The 13032-nt window shown below is 42.3% G+C and overlaps 1 protein-coding gene across 2 annotated transcripts in view; it reads right to left on the bottom strand.

Moving 5' to 3' along the window:
* ssbp4 (single stranded DNA binding protein 4) overlaps positions 1 to 13032 on the bottom strand; it is a 126540-nt gene that overhangs the window by 108906 nt on the left and 4602 nt on the right. For both annotated transcript variants that reach the window (XM_079506602.1, XM_079506603.1), the window contains exon 2: positions 76 to 148. In XM_079506602.1, coding sequence (XP_079362728.1) covers positions 76 to 148 — 73 coding nt within the window. The remainder of the gene's footprint in view (positions 1 to 75; positions 149 to 13032) is intronic.

The following is a 13032-nucleotide window of genomic DNA, read 5'->3' as shown; positions in this document are numbered from 1 at the left end:
GTTTGGCCATACAATAGAGTAGGAATACCATTCATCCGCTGACTACAGGAAGTCAATATGAAAAGCACTTCTTACCTCTGACAGGAAGGTCTGTGCTGATTTCTGTGCGCCGACGTGCAGCAAATACTCGTACACATATAAAGCTAACCTGCAAAACAGACACAATAGACGAGAGGGGGGAGATGGGAAACACAGAGAGAGAGAGGGAGGGGGGGGGGGGGGGATCAGTGTCTTGGTTCAAATTATTTACACATCCTTCCAAATGTTCTTCGAAACGCCTCAATCCCCATTTTGTTTTGCCCGGCTAGTACATTCAAACAAATTTATAGCAAAGCAAAATTACAGCAAAATATTACCACTTTGTCAGGTTTTACGGTGTAAACGCTCAACATGCTCATTGAGGAACAGCGATTATGTGATGTAAGCCCTCACAATTCCGAGCTAAAGAGCCTCCGTGGCATCGTGCCAGATCCCTCTGGTTTGAGGAACTGCACCATTGAGACATAAAGGCTGAAACCAAAACAACGAAGAAGACTCCCACAAAAACAAAGGAAAGGAAAAATGCTCGCTCACAGCGGGGGTTTGTTCCCCCGCACACCAGCACGCAGCGCGCTGAATATCTGACATTTTTGGTGTCCATTAGTGGTACCATTCCAACATGTCTCCGGGTTTTGGACTGGAGATGGACCGCCGTACACCCGTTCCGTGTTTTTATTTATGTCTGCTTGGGGGCAAAAGTAACACTACTACAGTCTACTGCATGGAGTACTGTTCTGCCCTTACTATACGTTTGGTGTCTGTATGGCTTGGCAGTAGTACAATGACTCTAATAGACTGGACACTGGACAGGCACCAGCATGTGATCTACCCTGTGAAATATTCAGCTTTGAAATGTTCTACAGCCTCGTTTGTCAACCAGGGACAAACAGGGCTTAAAATGTTTAAAAAAATATATATATTGAAACTGTATCAAAATATATTAAAATAATATTTCCATCAAGTCCATCAAAAATGCTTAACCACAAAATGCTTAAACAACAGCCAAAAATAGCCATAGTGAAGCTTGAAATCAAATAATGACGATTCTCAAATAATGACTATTCCAGGCTTGACATACATAATTGCACAGGATGTCACGCGCCAAATATAACAGATAATCAAGCTCATGGTCAACGTATGAACTTGTAGAACAGCAATTTTTTCTGTGTGTGAAACCGGTCCACAAACTGGCTTTAAGATCATGAATGTGTTTTTTTTGGACAGGCAAAGGCAGGCAGGCCAATAAGCGGCAGGCCACCAGGAAAGGTCCGGGCGTGCTGCCATTCTGCCAGTACCATCATGATAATTTCACTGTACCTGTATCAGTGAGTGACAAATAAACCCTCTACAAAGGGTTTTGTAGTTGTCTGTTGGTTTGTATCATTTATGTTGTTCTGTAAAAGTGGTGGTATTAGGGCTTGTTTTGCCTTAATACCACCACTAGTTTCTGCTATCTGCGCGCTGGTTGTGGTGGGCCGGTCTGGGCCAAATTCACGCGAAAATGACCGGGCCGAATTTTTGTCCCAGTCCAGCCCTGCATACATAGGGAGTTAGGGACATAGGGACTAGCCTGATTATCAGACTGTAGCTTTCTTGAAGCTTCAGTCTGACATTGTCTCCTGTCTGAGCGATTTCAAGGGGGAGGGGATTAGAATTTCCCTCAACCCTCTGTGTGTTGCGCTGCGTGATGACGCTGAAAACGGGACTCTGATTGGTTGATTGGTTGTTCGTTAGACCCACCCCCCCACCACCGATTCTCATTGGATAATACATTTTTCTACCGAAGAAATTATAGGTTCACAGTGCAACACCAGACCAAGAGATGCAGTCCACTCAGAGAGTGGGCGGGGTCTTTGGGCTGGATCCAGGCTACATAGGGACATACACTGCCTCATTGGAGCAGTGTGCACCGCTCAAAAATGAAAAGAAGAAAAGGTTGAGAGCCACTGTTGTGCAGCAGAGCGACTGCACTGGCCAGGCGCTGTTCTTCATGTTGTACAGCAGAGCGACTGCACTGGCCAGGCGCTGTTCTTCATGTTGTACAGCAGAGCGACTGCACTGGCCAGGCGCTGTTCTTCATGTTGTACAGCAGAGCGACTGCACTGGCCAGGCGCTGTTCTTCATGTTGTACAGCAGAGCGACTGCACTGGCCAGGCACTGTTCTTCATGTTGTACAGCAGAGCGACTGCACTGGCCAGGCGCTGTTATTCATGTTGTACAGCAGAGCGACTGCACTGGCCAGGCGCTGTTCTTCATGTTGTACAGCAGAGCGACTGCACTGGCCAGGCGCTGTTCTTCATGCCGATCACATCCCTGGGAGGCCAGAGCAGACGCAGAGTTATGATGTTTGGGTTGATGTCGCCTGATACGGATTGAATCAATAATGAGCCAAACCAGAGTAGAACGACCTGGTTCTCTGTCATCTCCAGACTCCAGGACATCACCGGCTGATTATATCCTCCAGCTGGTCCAAACCAGTTTTGACTAGCAGATCACACACACTGCCTTCTAAAATTTCTCACTGTTACATCAGATACAACTATATCAACAACCATTTCAAGTACAAAGAAAATACGAATTTTAGTTTTTCAGTGTGGAGAATGTCTGTTTGTTAGCGTGGTGTTGTTTTCCTCTGAAGGACTGTCAGGTTAGGCTTGTGGTCATTGAAGGGCATCACGGCACTTGCCAGGTGAATATAGCAATGTACAAATTACCGGCTGTAAAAATTAATATTAATCTCATATGGACGGTTTCAGTACCTTGGGTGAAAGTGAACAACAGTGTTTATAAGATCAGTGCAGCCACATTTAATTAAAAGTTGTCTGTGGTGACAGTTTGCCATTTGAAATTGCCATTTAAACATACCCATAATGTGAGGCAAGCAAGCCTGGAGAGAAACATTAGTAAGTGCTTTCTTCTCGGCTTGACTTTTTTTTAAGTGCTTTCTTCTCTGCTTTACTTTTTAAGGGCTTTCTTCTCTGCTTTACTTTTTAAGGACTTTCTTCTCTGCTGTAGTCACTTTTATTTTACTTTTACCAAATGGGAACATTAATTGAAATCAAAAATTTGCTTCCGACATTCTGAGGTTTGCCTAGTCTCTGATCAACAATCCCCAGCATGACGGGTGGTCTGTGTATTTTGTGAAAAATTGAAGAAAAAAAAATATATATAAAAAAAAAAAAAAAACTCTAGCTTTGGTCACAACACTATACATTATAATGACATGTTAACATCAATAAAAAGTTGTTTGTTAGATATCGTGTTGCTGTGTATTGTTTTGTTTTGCGTTATTAAAATTGTTCTAAATCATTAAAAAAACAAAAACAATCCCCAGCATGTTTTTTGATTGCTGAATGAACAGTCTCCATCAGTTACTTTGGAACCTAGCTCTATCATTGATTGATTGATTGATTGATTGATTGATTGATTGATTGATTGATTGATTGACTGACTGATTCGTTTATCGAAAAGGAATTCAAAAGGATAAAAACACAAGAAAGACTTTCCATTGTGGTCCTTTTGGAAAGAAATCTGAAAACTATTGTCTTTTCAGCAGCAGGAACTACAGTAGTTATTCCAACTTTGGTACCTGGCTAATAGTTCCTGCCTCAAAAAACGTTCCTTGCTTCCATGTAGTAACAACCAATCGGGGTGGAGGCAACCACACTAATACTCTTGTCTTGCTTCATTAGAATTCACACACAATGTTTCTATGCATAAACAGAAGACTACACAAAGAATACACAAATACAGTGACAGAGAACTAACATAAGACAGCAAAGTGATACATTTGTCAGTTTTTTATATTTGTAGTGATTCAGTGATTGTTTTGGTCCGAACCAACCAATATGGGTGGAAAATGAGGTTCAGATTTAGTTCAGACTAGGTTGGCGAAGGGTGTGTAGAGCCCAGGATCACATTAGATAATTGACACAGGGGTGAAAGATGGGTTACAAAAATCATGGGATAAAAAAATTATAAAAAAAAATTTTTTAGCTGGAATTCTCGTTTTGCATTATTCTTCGTGGTGGTGGATTTCTGCCTCAAATCACTGTTGATTTGCATATCTCTAACAGTGCGTTTTAACAGCGGGAGAACAACGGCGAGTGACACTTGAATTTCATTGGCTATCGCCCAATCGCCCACTATCGCCGGACGATATTATATTTGTCATATAATTATTTTCATCTTTTCGGGCGACGTTGCTCCGCCCACTTTTCGACTATCACCTGTTCGCCTGCTATCGCTGCCGTTCGCTGGTCCCATAGACAAATAATGCACTTCCGGAAATTTCGTCTGGCGGTCGCCCACTGTTACAAATGCACTGCAAGTAAAAAGCCTGCATCTTTTCAGATAATGTCTTAGCTGGCATATTCAGAGTAATGGTCAGCTCCAATATTGAAGTAAATGTAAATAAAGAACAAAACGATTGCTTCAATCGTGGAGGTGCTTTGGCCTAATGAGGAACAGAATGAGCTTGGGTGGGTGGGTCTGTGGCCGGATGTCAGTATAGAGCACCAAATGGTGGAATAAAACACTGCCACACTCTCAGTCGCAGAACGGTTTAGTTCCTTAACTATTTAGTTCTTCCAGCCGCTGGAACGTTTGGGTGAAAAGTGGCTAGACTAAGAGATTCAAGGGGAGTTTAGGCTCCCTGGGTTGCTGATAAAAGAGAGGAGTCAGCTGCTGTAAAACTTATAAAGAAAAAGGGCTTCTGCGTGGTGTGAAATACCCAGCGGCAGGCGTCAGCTCCTATATGCCAGGTCTACACTGTACAGCTATGAACAGAGACAACCATGAGCTCTGTGCCCATGAAATTTTCATGGTGGAGCCTTCTGTGATCTGAATGGGTTCTAGGCCCCGGTGATGGGCACCTGCCCCCGCGGCAATGCATTATTTAAGAACACACGTTCAATCTAGGCTTCAGGGCACACCTTTTGTTACTCCGTCAGAAGCAGTAAGTGTAGCTTGGGTCAATGAGAGAAGGTGTTGCGTTGGTGCAAGGAGGAGGGCCTGTGGATGGCCAGGTGCTGTTATCTGCCTCCATGTAGATGGAAGCAGATAAAGATGAGCCAGTGAGGTAATATGGGAGCTACACTATACTGAACAAGACCTGTGTCATAGAGATTAAAGCCACACTAACACTCTTTCCATGCTTTTCAGTCTGATGGTTATCATAGTCTATAGAAACAACAATATTTACGATACAATCCATGTCCATACCATGATGCATCAGCCTGGCATGCCCATACGGTCTATGGCCGCTATCACATTACCCTAATTCATATTTTATGAGGTCACGATCTCCATTTTGCCCTTAAACGCTGTGAACAAGGACAATGTCGCAGCTGACAAGGGTATGGCAGTAAGAAACAGGAAGAAAGGGTTGTATTTTCACATTCATGGCGTTTACTCTGGTGACATCACTGGAGTCAGCATAATGACCACATATCCAGCCACTCTCTCCTCAGCTGACGAACCAATGGCTAAGATTACATCTGTGAACTACAACCCCCATGTTGGTCTATCGACTGGTTATTGCGAAATCATCATAGATCATAGATCCCTATTCGTCCTATCTCTCTCTCTCTCTCTCTCTCTCTCTCTCTATTTTATGTACTGCAGAGTTTTAATAAAGGTGCTTTTAAAGGTCAAAAGGTCTCTCTCTCTCTCTCTCTCTCTCTCTCTCTCTCTCTCTCCCCCTCTCCCCTCTCTCTCTCTCTCTCTCTCTCTCTCTCTCTCTCTCTCTCTCCATCTCTCCCTCTCTCTCTCTCTCTCTCTCCCTCTCTCCCTCTCTCTCTCCCTCTTTCTCTCTCTCTCTCTGCCTCAGAGACCAAGGGATCATTTGACCCATTCTGTCACACAGTGGGAATATAAGACTGAAAGTGGGGGGAGAAACTACTACACTACATTTTACCATCTTCATTCCCCCACCACTGTCATGTTCGCCCGGCCCACATCTCCCAGACTAACGAACACTTTGCTCTGTGTCCACACATCAAGGCGATCCCCCCCAGCCTCGTTCTCAGGAAAGACACCTGACGTCTTGCCCCAGGCTGTGTGCCATGTAGCCCCCTATACCTCCGTCGCTGCTCCTTCCCCTTGGCCTCCAGAGACCCGAGCACCCCCTCAGCCAGCAGTTTAGATGGTTAAACCACAGACAGTTAGCAAATTAACTTTCCTGTCTTCGACTGAATAATTCACGAGAACCCGAGAGTATGCCTGGTTAGATAAGGTATGCAACGTCGGAAGTGAGGGACAGAGGTTTGGGATGAGCTCGTTTGCACCTTCTTCTGCATTGGATCGCGGATCTTTCATAAATGTATATGCATACGTGTTGAATGAGTGCATATCGTCTCTGTCAAGTGGAAACAGTTACTTTTCACGATTCAAAGAAAAAAATAGCAAAAGTAGCAGATCACGCAAGCTCAAAATGTGTCGTTTGCGGATCTGCTTTTTTTTTAACTATTTCTTTATTCAAAGTTTTGTAATTTTTCTCAGCAAAAAAGAGGGAAAAAATAACTTGACATGGACAACATAAAAGACATAACAAAGAAATGTACCACAGTATACAGAATCTGTTACTTTTAAATACCTAGTGAAATTAAAAATATGTTTTTCACTTTTAGAGTATATCCGTGGTCATCATATGGGTATTCCTAACAATGGATGCCAAAACAATGGGAAAAAATTCACCTGGTTGATTCCCATTGCTGCACGTCCGTCCAAACACAGCTGATGTTGATTACAGAACTACTCAGTTTATAATCTCATTCAAGATTACATCCAGACAGTAGGCTATATTACTCGTATTAAACTTAATCATCACGCTAAAATATGTATCTGAAAACATTATATGTTACAAATAAGCCACAAACTTTGCTGCCTGTCTCTCTATGAAATGTAAACAAACAAACTCAGCGTATGTGTCACGCACGGCGCACGTAGCGGAGCTACATCCCATACCCTGAAGGGATGCGACATTCTGATTGGTTAAAAAACACACGGCTTTCAGAGTGAAACTAAAATGCACGTATTTTTCCATTTCCCTACGTCTTTAATGCTTGTAGTCAAGTTAATGCTTGACACTGTAGTATCATCAAGTACGGCGTTAATGTACGAAAAAACACAAAAAGTTAAAATATGGAGATAAGAGGTTTCTGCCCCAGAATAAACATATCACATAAAGGTGAATGACACTGAGCTGATGCCTCGTCAAGGCACCTGTGCTACTGTAAAGCCATTATCAGCCAGGCTTACACCAGATACACACACTGTTTATATTTGCTTGGCTTTGTTATGGCTGGTTCCTTTGTCAAAACAAATCATTGTCAATAAGCAGGGTGTAAACACACATGGCTTTAGCCATGGGTTAATCCAGACATCACGCACACACGCACACAGACACGAACACACACACACGAACACAGTCAACACACACAAACACACACTGCATACATGAACAAACACACACGAAGAATACAGTATATGCACCGTCCACCCCACTCACCTCCTATCGTTCGCTTCCATTCTCCCACCCACCAGCCACCACATACACACATGGATCTCTTCACCTGCCTTGGACACTGCAGACTGCTTTCATTCTCCCACCCACCACATACAAACATGGATCTCTTCACCTGCCTTGGACACTGCAGACTGCTGCCAGCACGTCATCGTTTGACGTCTCGCTCATTTCACCGAAAGAGTAAAAAAGTAAAAAACAATCTATACACTCAAAAGGGACAGAGGGCAGTGGGTCTCTGGGCGGAGGATTAAAATATATTAACATTGAGGAATATATCCAGTATCCACAGAGGGTAACGAGGGCAATATTATTGTATACCATAAATACCAATTAAAATTGACTGAGCCACCAGGGAACAAAAAGATAAAGAAGATCTTTTTGTTTTTTAAGATATATTTTTGGGCTTTTTCTGCCATTATTGGATAGTGTACAGTATGGTGACAGGAAATGGGGAGGTGACACGTGGCAAAGGTCGTCGGGCTTAGCAGCCTAGGGGCTCCATTTTCGTCACCGCTAAACCGCTAAAACCTAAACTTCTTTGCCTTTTTTTTACTATTTTGAAAAACATTTTTGAATAGTTCAACTAGCCAATCTACATTGACACATTGTGAGCTTGTAGACTGGCCATTTTAACTATTCAAAAATGTTTTGCAAAATAGTAAAAAAAAAAGGCAAATAAGTTTAGGGATAAGGGGCCCTATTATGCATGTCTTAAGTACTAGGTCTTATTACTTAACTTAAGACCTGGAGGCGTGATCAATGCCATTTGGCTATTCTGAGTGGCCAAACAGCATTGACCACGCCTCCAGGTCTTAAGTTAAGTAATAAGACCTGGTACTTAAGACACACATAATACTGCCCAAGGGGTTTAGCGGTGACGAAAATGGAGCCCCTAGGTGCCCGGACCGCTACACTAGCCGCCCGAGCCAAAAGTTTTATCTTTTACAGAGAATAAAACACATCCACATTCTCTCTTCTTATGATCTCTCTTCTCTGTAGTATACACACTAATGAAAAGCATACACATACTGTACACAAGCACTCCATACTATATTGGCAAACTGATTACCGACTTCAGGCACGTAGCTTCAATATTTATACTGTCTCTGTTATTTTGAATGAGAAAACTAACAAATTTGTGCAGATGCACAAGAAGCGCTCAACGAAAGGCAGCATTAATTGACTGTTGACACATTGAAATGAAAAAATGCAGTCAGTCAAAGGCTGCGTGTGCAAATCCGTGGTTTCTTTAGCACCGGCACGGTGTTCCTGCCTGTGTGAGTGTGCGTCTCTTTATGTTTCCCTCAAAAGGCCAAAATGCAGATGGCAGAGCCATCTGTGAAAAATCTAAACCGTGCATTCAGACCTGAAGATCTCCATTAAACTCCATGTAAATACAGGGGAGACGCAAGAGAGGGGGGGGGGGGTAGAGGATGTAAAGCAAACTCCTGTTTTTTATAAACGGATTAATCCCACATTCAAAGCCCCCCCCCTCCCATATAGAAACAATACAGAACAAACATTAACTGTACACATTTTAATATGGAATGCTAATTTACGTCTACGACTAAGGTTGATTTAAAAAAAAAAAGTCTTCTAAATCCTAAAAGTTTTCTGAAAAATGTTTCTATGTCAGTGATGCTCAACCTTTTTCATGTCAAGGACCCACTATCTGTATTTGGCCGCAGACCCCCACCCATCTGAAAATATGTTTTTCCAGGGACCCCCCAGAAGCAAAGATTTGAGTTAAAAACATTCGCACTGAAAGAATATATTCAAAGATTTACGCCACATTTTCACGATTTTTCTAAAATAGCAGATCTACAAGCTCGGTGCCGCGCTAAGAGCTTGTATATCTGCTATTTTTCAATCGATAACATAGGCTAATCCTTAAAACACCAAAAGAGGTTCCCGTCCTGAATGGTTTAATGGAACATTACAGGTTTATCTATCTATGCATTTTCTGAGTTAAATTAACACTTTTGCAGAGTAGCCTACAATACCACCAGGTCCAGACCAGTAGAGTAGCCTACAATACCACCAGGTCCAGACCAGTAGAGTAGCCTACAATACCACCAGGTCCAGACCAGTAGAGTAGCCTACAATACCACCAGGTCCAGACCCAGGCCCTACAATACCACCAGGTCCAGACCCAGGCCCTACAATACCACCAGGTCCAGACCACAACTCACTGCAGTACTTGACTTTAATCCTGACCATTTTCCAGAGCATGTACTGTAGTATGCTTCATTTTCAAGGATGCTATTGGGTGGATTCCATTCATTATTTTCAGTACAGCAAGAAAATCAATTTGCAGAAACTTGAAACTAGTTAGTTAACAAAAGAGTAAATAGTTGATTGATTGAAATCCATTCAATTCAAATGGCTTCATTTATTGTATTTTAAAAAAGCCCAGATGAAGAGCCTTGGCTCGAAACGTTGTCAATAAAGTATACCTTTTGGAGCAGATGAGTGTGCGGGTTCTTTTCTCTTTTTCTGAGCAAGACCCCCCTCAAGACCCCCTCACGCATTTGAAGGACAGTCAGTCTGATTAAACTACGGACATTTTTGTGAATGCTACCTTTTATTAGGATTTTAGATTCATGAGGTGCACATTTCAAAATGGGTTCAGGTTTCTAAATAATGAGGTCACATTAAATTTCAAGCTGTCACACTATCCCTCTTGAAGTCAAATTAAATAAATGCAGGCTGAAAAAAAGACTATGAGGAGTAATTAATTGCATGTAATTTCTTCTGTGTTTCTCTCCAGGGATCAATATAAGTTGATCTTATCTCTGGTCACAAGGGCACGTGCTTCTTTCTATCGTTTAATAATACAGTCTGTACACTAATACAATAAACTTGGAGTTACATCCAACCTCCTAACCCCCACCTACATACACCACCTGTGATGTAAAGAATAACAAGGATTGTAGCAATTGAACATGGGTTCTATGGCAAGGCCTTGGCTAAATAATGGAATCCACCTCAAATAGCGCAGTGTGATGCATGTCTAGGTCACTGTGTGCTATATAAATATTGTGTGTGTGTGTGTGTGTGTGTGTGTGTGTGTGTGCGTGTGTGCGTGCGTGCGTGCGTGCGTGCGTGCGTGCGTGCGTGTACGTGTTGCCGTATTGTGAGGACCAAATGTCCCCACAAGTATGGCATAATTTGAGAAATAAACGTTTTCCAGGTCCTCACAACAAGAGAAAGGGTTGCGTTATGGTTGGGGAAAAAAGAGATACGTTTACATTAGGAAAAGATTGAGGTTGTGGTTAGGTTGGTGGTTAGGTTGAGCACTCACCTGTGCTCAGCTACTTCCCTGGGTAAATAAAGAATAATAAAAAGAAAAGAAAAAAGAAAAAAAAGAAAAAGGTTTAGGATTAGACATTTAGGGGTTAGGTTTAGGCCGGGGCTAGAGATAACAGTTATGTCTAATGTATGCTTAGTGTCGGTGTTGTACACGGGAAAATAGCTGATCTACAAGCGCCGTGTTATGGGCTTTGTAGATCTGCTATTTTTGTTTTTTTGGCTTATGGTTAAAAATGACCAAAAAATTAAATAGAAATGGCATTCATAAAATCGCCTAAAATGTTGATGTACTCACAAGTATAGTAATACAACTCTGTGTGCGTTTGTGTGTTTGTGCGTGCGTGTGCGTGTGTTTCATATCTGCACACAATTCTTTAAGCTGTTTTCAAGACTTAAAAGAATAAAGCACCCACTGCTGCATTATTACACACACCCACACATTTTGTGCCAGAACACACATATACACAAGCACACACTCACACTGGTATATTCGTACCTAAAACGCTATGTTGCTATGGGACATCAACGCAGTCCTTCTCTTTACAGCTGTTTTGTTAAGTGGCTGCTAACGAGACAGACTTGCTTGTAGCGACTGAAACACTGAGCACCTTAACAGAGCTGATAATCAACACATTTAAGGGTCACTCAACATATCACAACAGCATCACAACAATCAGTTGATGAAGATAGTTTGTCTTTTACATGGAGTGAAAACACTATTCATTGGGTCTCTGTACCTAATTGCGACTGTAGGTCGCAGTTTACTATGAAAACCTGCATTTCATGTCAGTCAGTCCGTCACGCATCGGTCAGTCAGTCCGTCATGCCTCGTGACACGCTCCATATATGGCCGTCTCCATATATGAAGATCACGACACTGACCTCATCAAACCCTGGATAGCCATACATGGAGAATACATCACCTAGATCTGCATATATGGAGCCGGCCATAGCAACTCTACATCTGACCTCACGGACACCACGTTGATCTGACCTCATTAAACTCTTAGATCTCCATTTATGGACTATGGAGCTGACCTCTTTTGACATTCCATTTGTTGATCCTTTCCCCACCCGTCCTTCCTCTTCGATGTCTCCCTTTTGACTGATATCTGTCCATTCAAACCCTAGATGGGCCCGCCCCAAAGTCATTAGCGCAGCTGCGCCCGGCAGCCCGGCCCTACCTGGGCTTTAACTGGGCTGCCCCCTGGCCTTAGTAATTAGCATACATTTTACGCCCTACCCGGCCCGAAAACGTCAATTAAAATAATTGACGTTAATAATAATAAATAATCTACCAGGACTTCCATTATTAGTCCAGGTTCTCAACTTGAGGTTCAAGGATACCCAGTGGTCCTTGACAGGGGTTCCAGCGGGTCCCCAGTTAAATGACTCAGTTAGGAATAGGTATAAAATGGACACTTTCACAGGTATGTAACTGCGAGTGTACAAATGGAACTAAATGGACCCGTGAGGGTACATTTGGTTCCATTTTGTATACTCTCTCACGAGTTAAATGAACATAGGATTTTACCAGTGCGGTACTTGAATAATAAACAAGCTGCTCCTGCAGTAGATTCTCCTTTATGAGATAATTCATACATAACAATAACATCCACTGTATGTCTGATCCTGCTCAAGGTTCAAGGTTGTACTTTATTGTTACATCTTGTGTAAAGGTACATAAGAGTAAAACTTGTTTTTGTTTGGCTTCCTTCAGACAATGCAGCAGAAAATATATAATATAACATCAAACGGCAAACACAGCATAACACAGCAAACAAATAAGGGATAGACTAGAGCAAACAAAGAGTAAAAAAAAATATATAGTATATAGTACATGTGCATGTTTTCCCTGTAGTAGCAAAGTTAGGTGAACTTTGTGTGGACAACTTCACTGTAGGCTATGTTCCATAAATATACCAACAAAAATATGCTCTGCTTGCTCTGCTTCAACTGTTCAAGCCGCTAACTACACTGTGTGCCACTCACAAATATCACCATTTGTGCACAAATGCTGTTGGGTTCCTATTCTTTAGATTTCGAACACTGGTTTTCAGAGTGGGGTGCGGGGACCCCCAGCAAAATGAGGAACAGTTTAAACACGTAAACTCTGTTTTATTTTTCACCTATTCAGAAACAGCCGATATACA

The sequence above is a fragment of the Electrona antarctica genome (assembly GCF_951216825.1).
Source record: "Electrona antarctica genome assembly, chromosome: 7".
Taxonomy (NCBI): Eukaryota; Metazoa; Chordata; class Actinopteri; order Myctophiformes; family Myctophidae; genus Electrona; species Electrona antarctica.
This window is presented reverse-complemented; position numbering and strand designations above follow the sequence as displayed.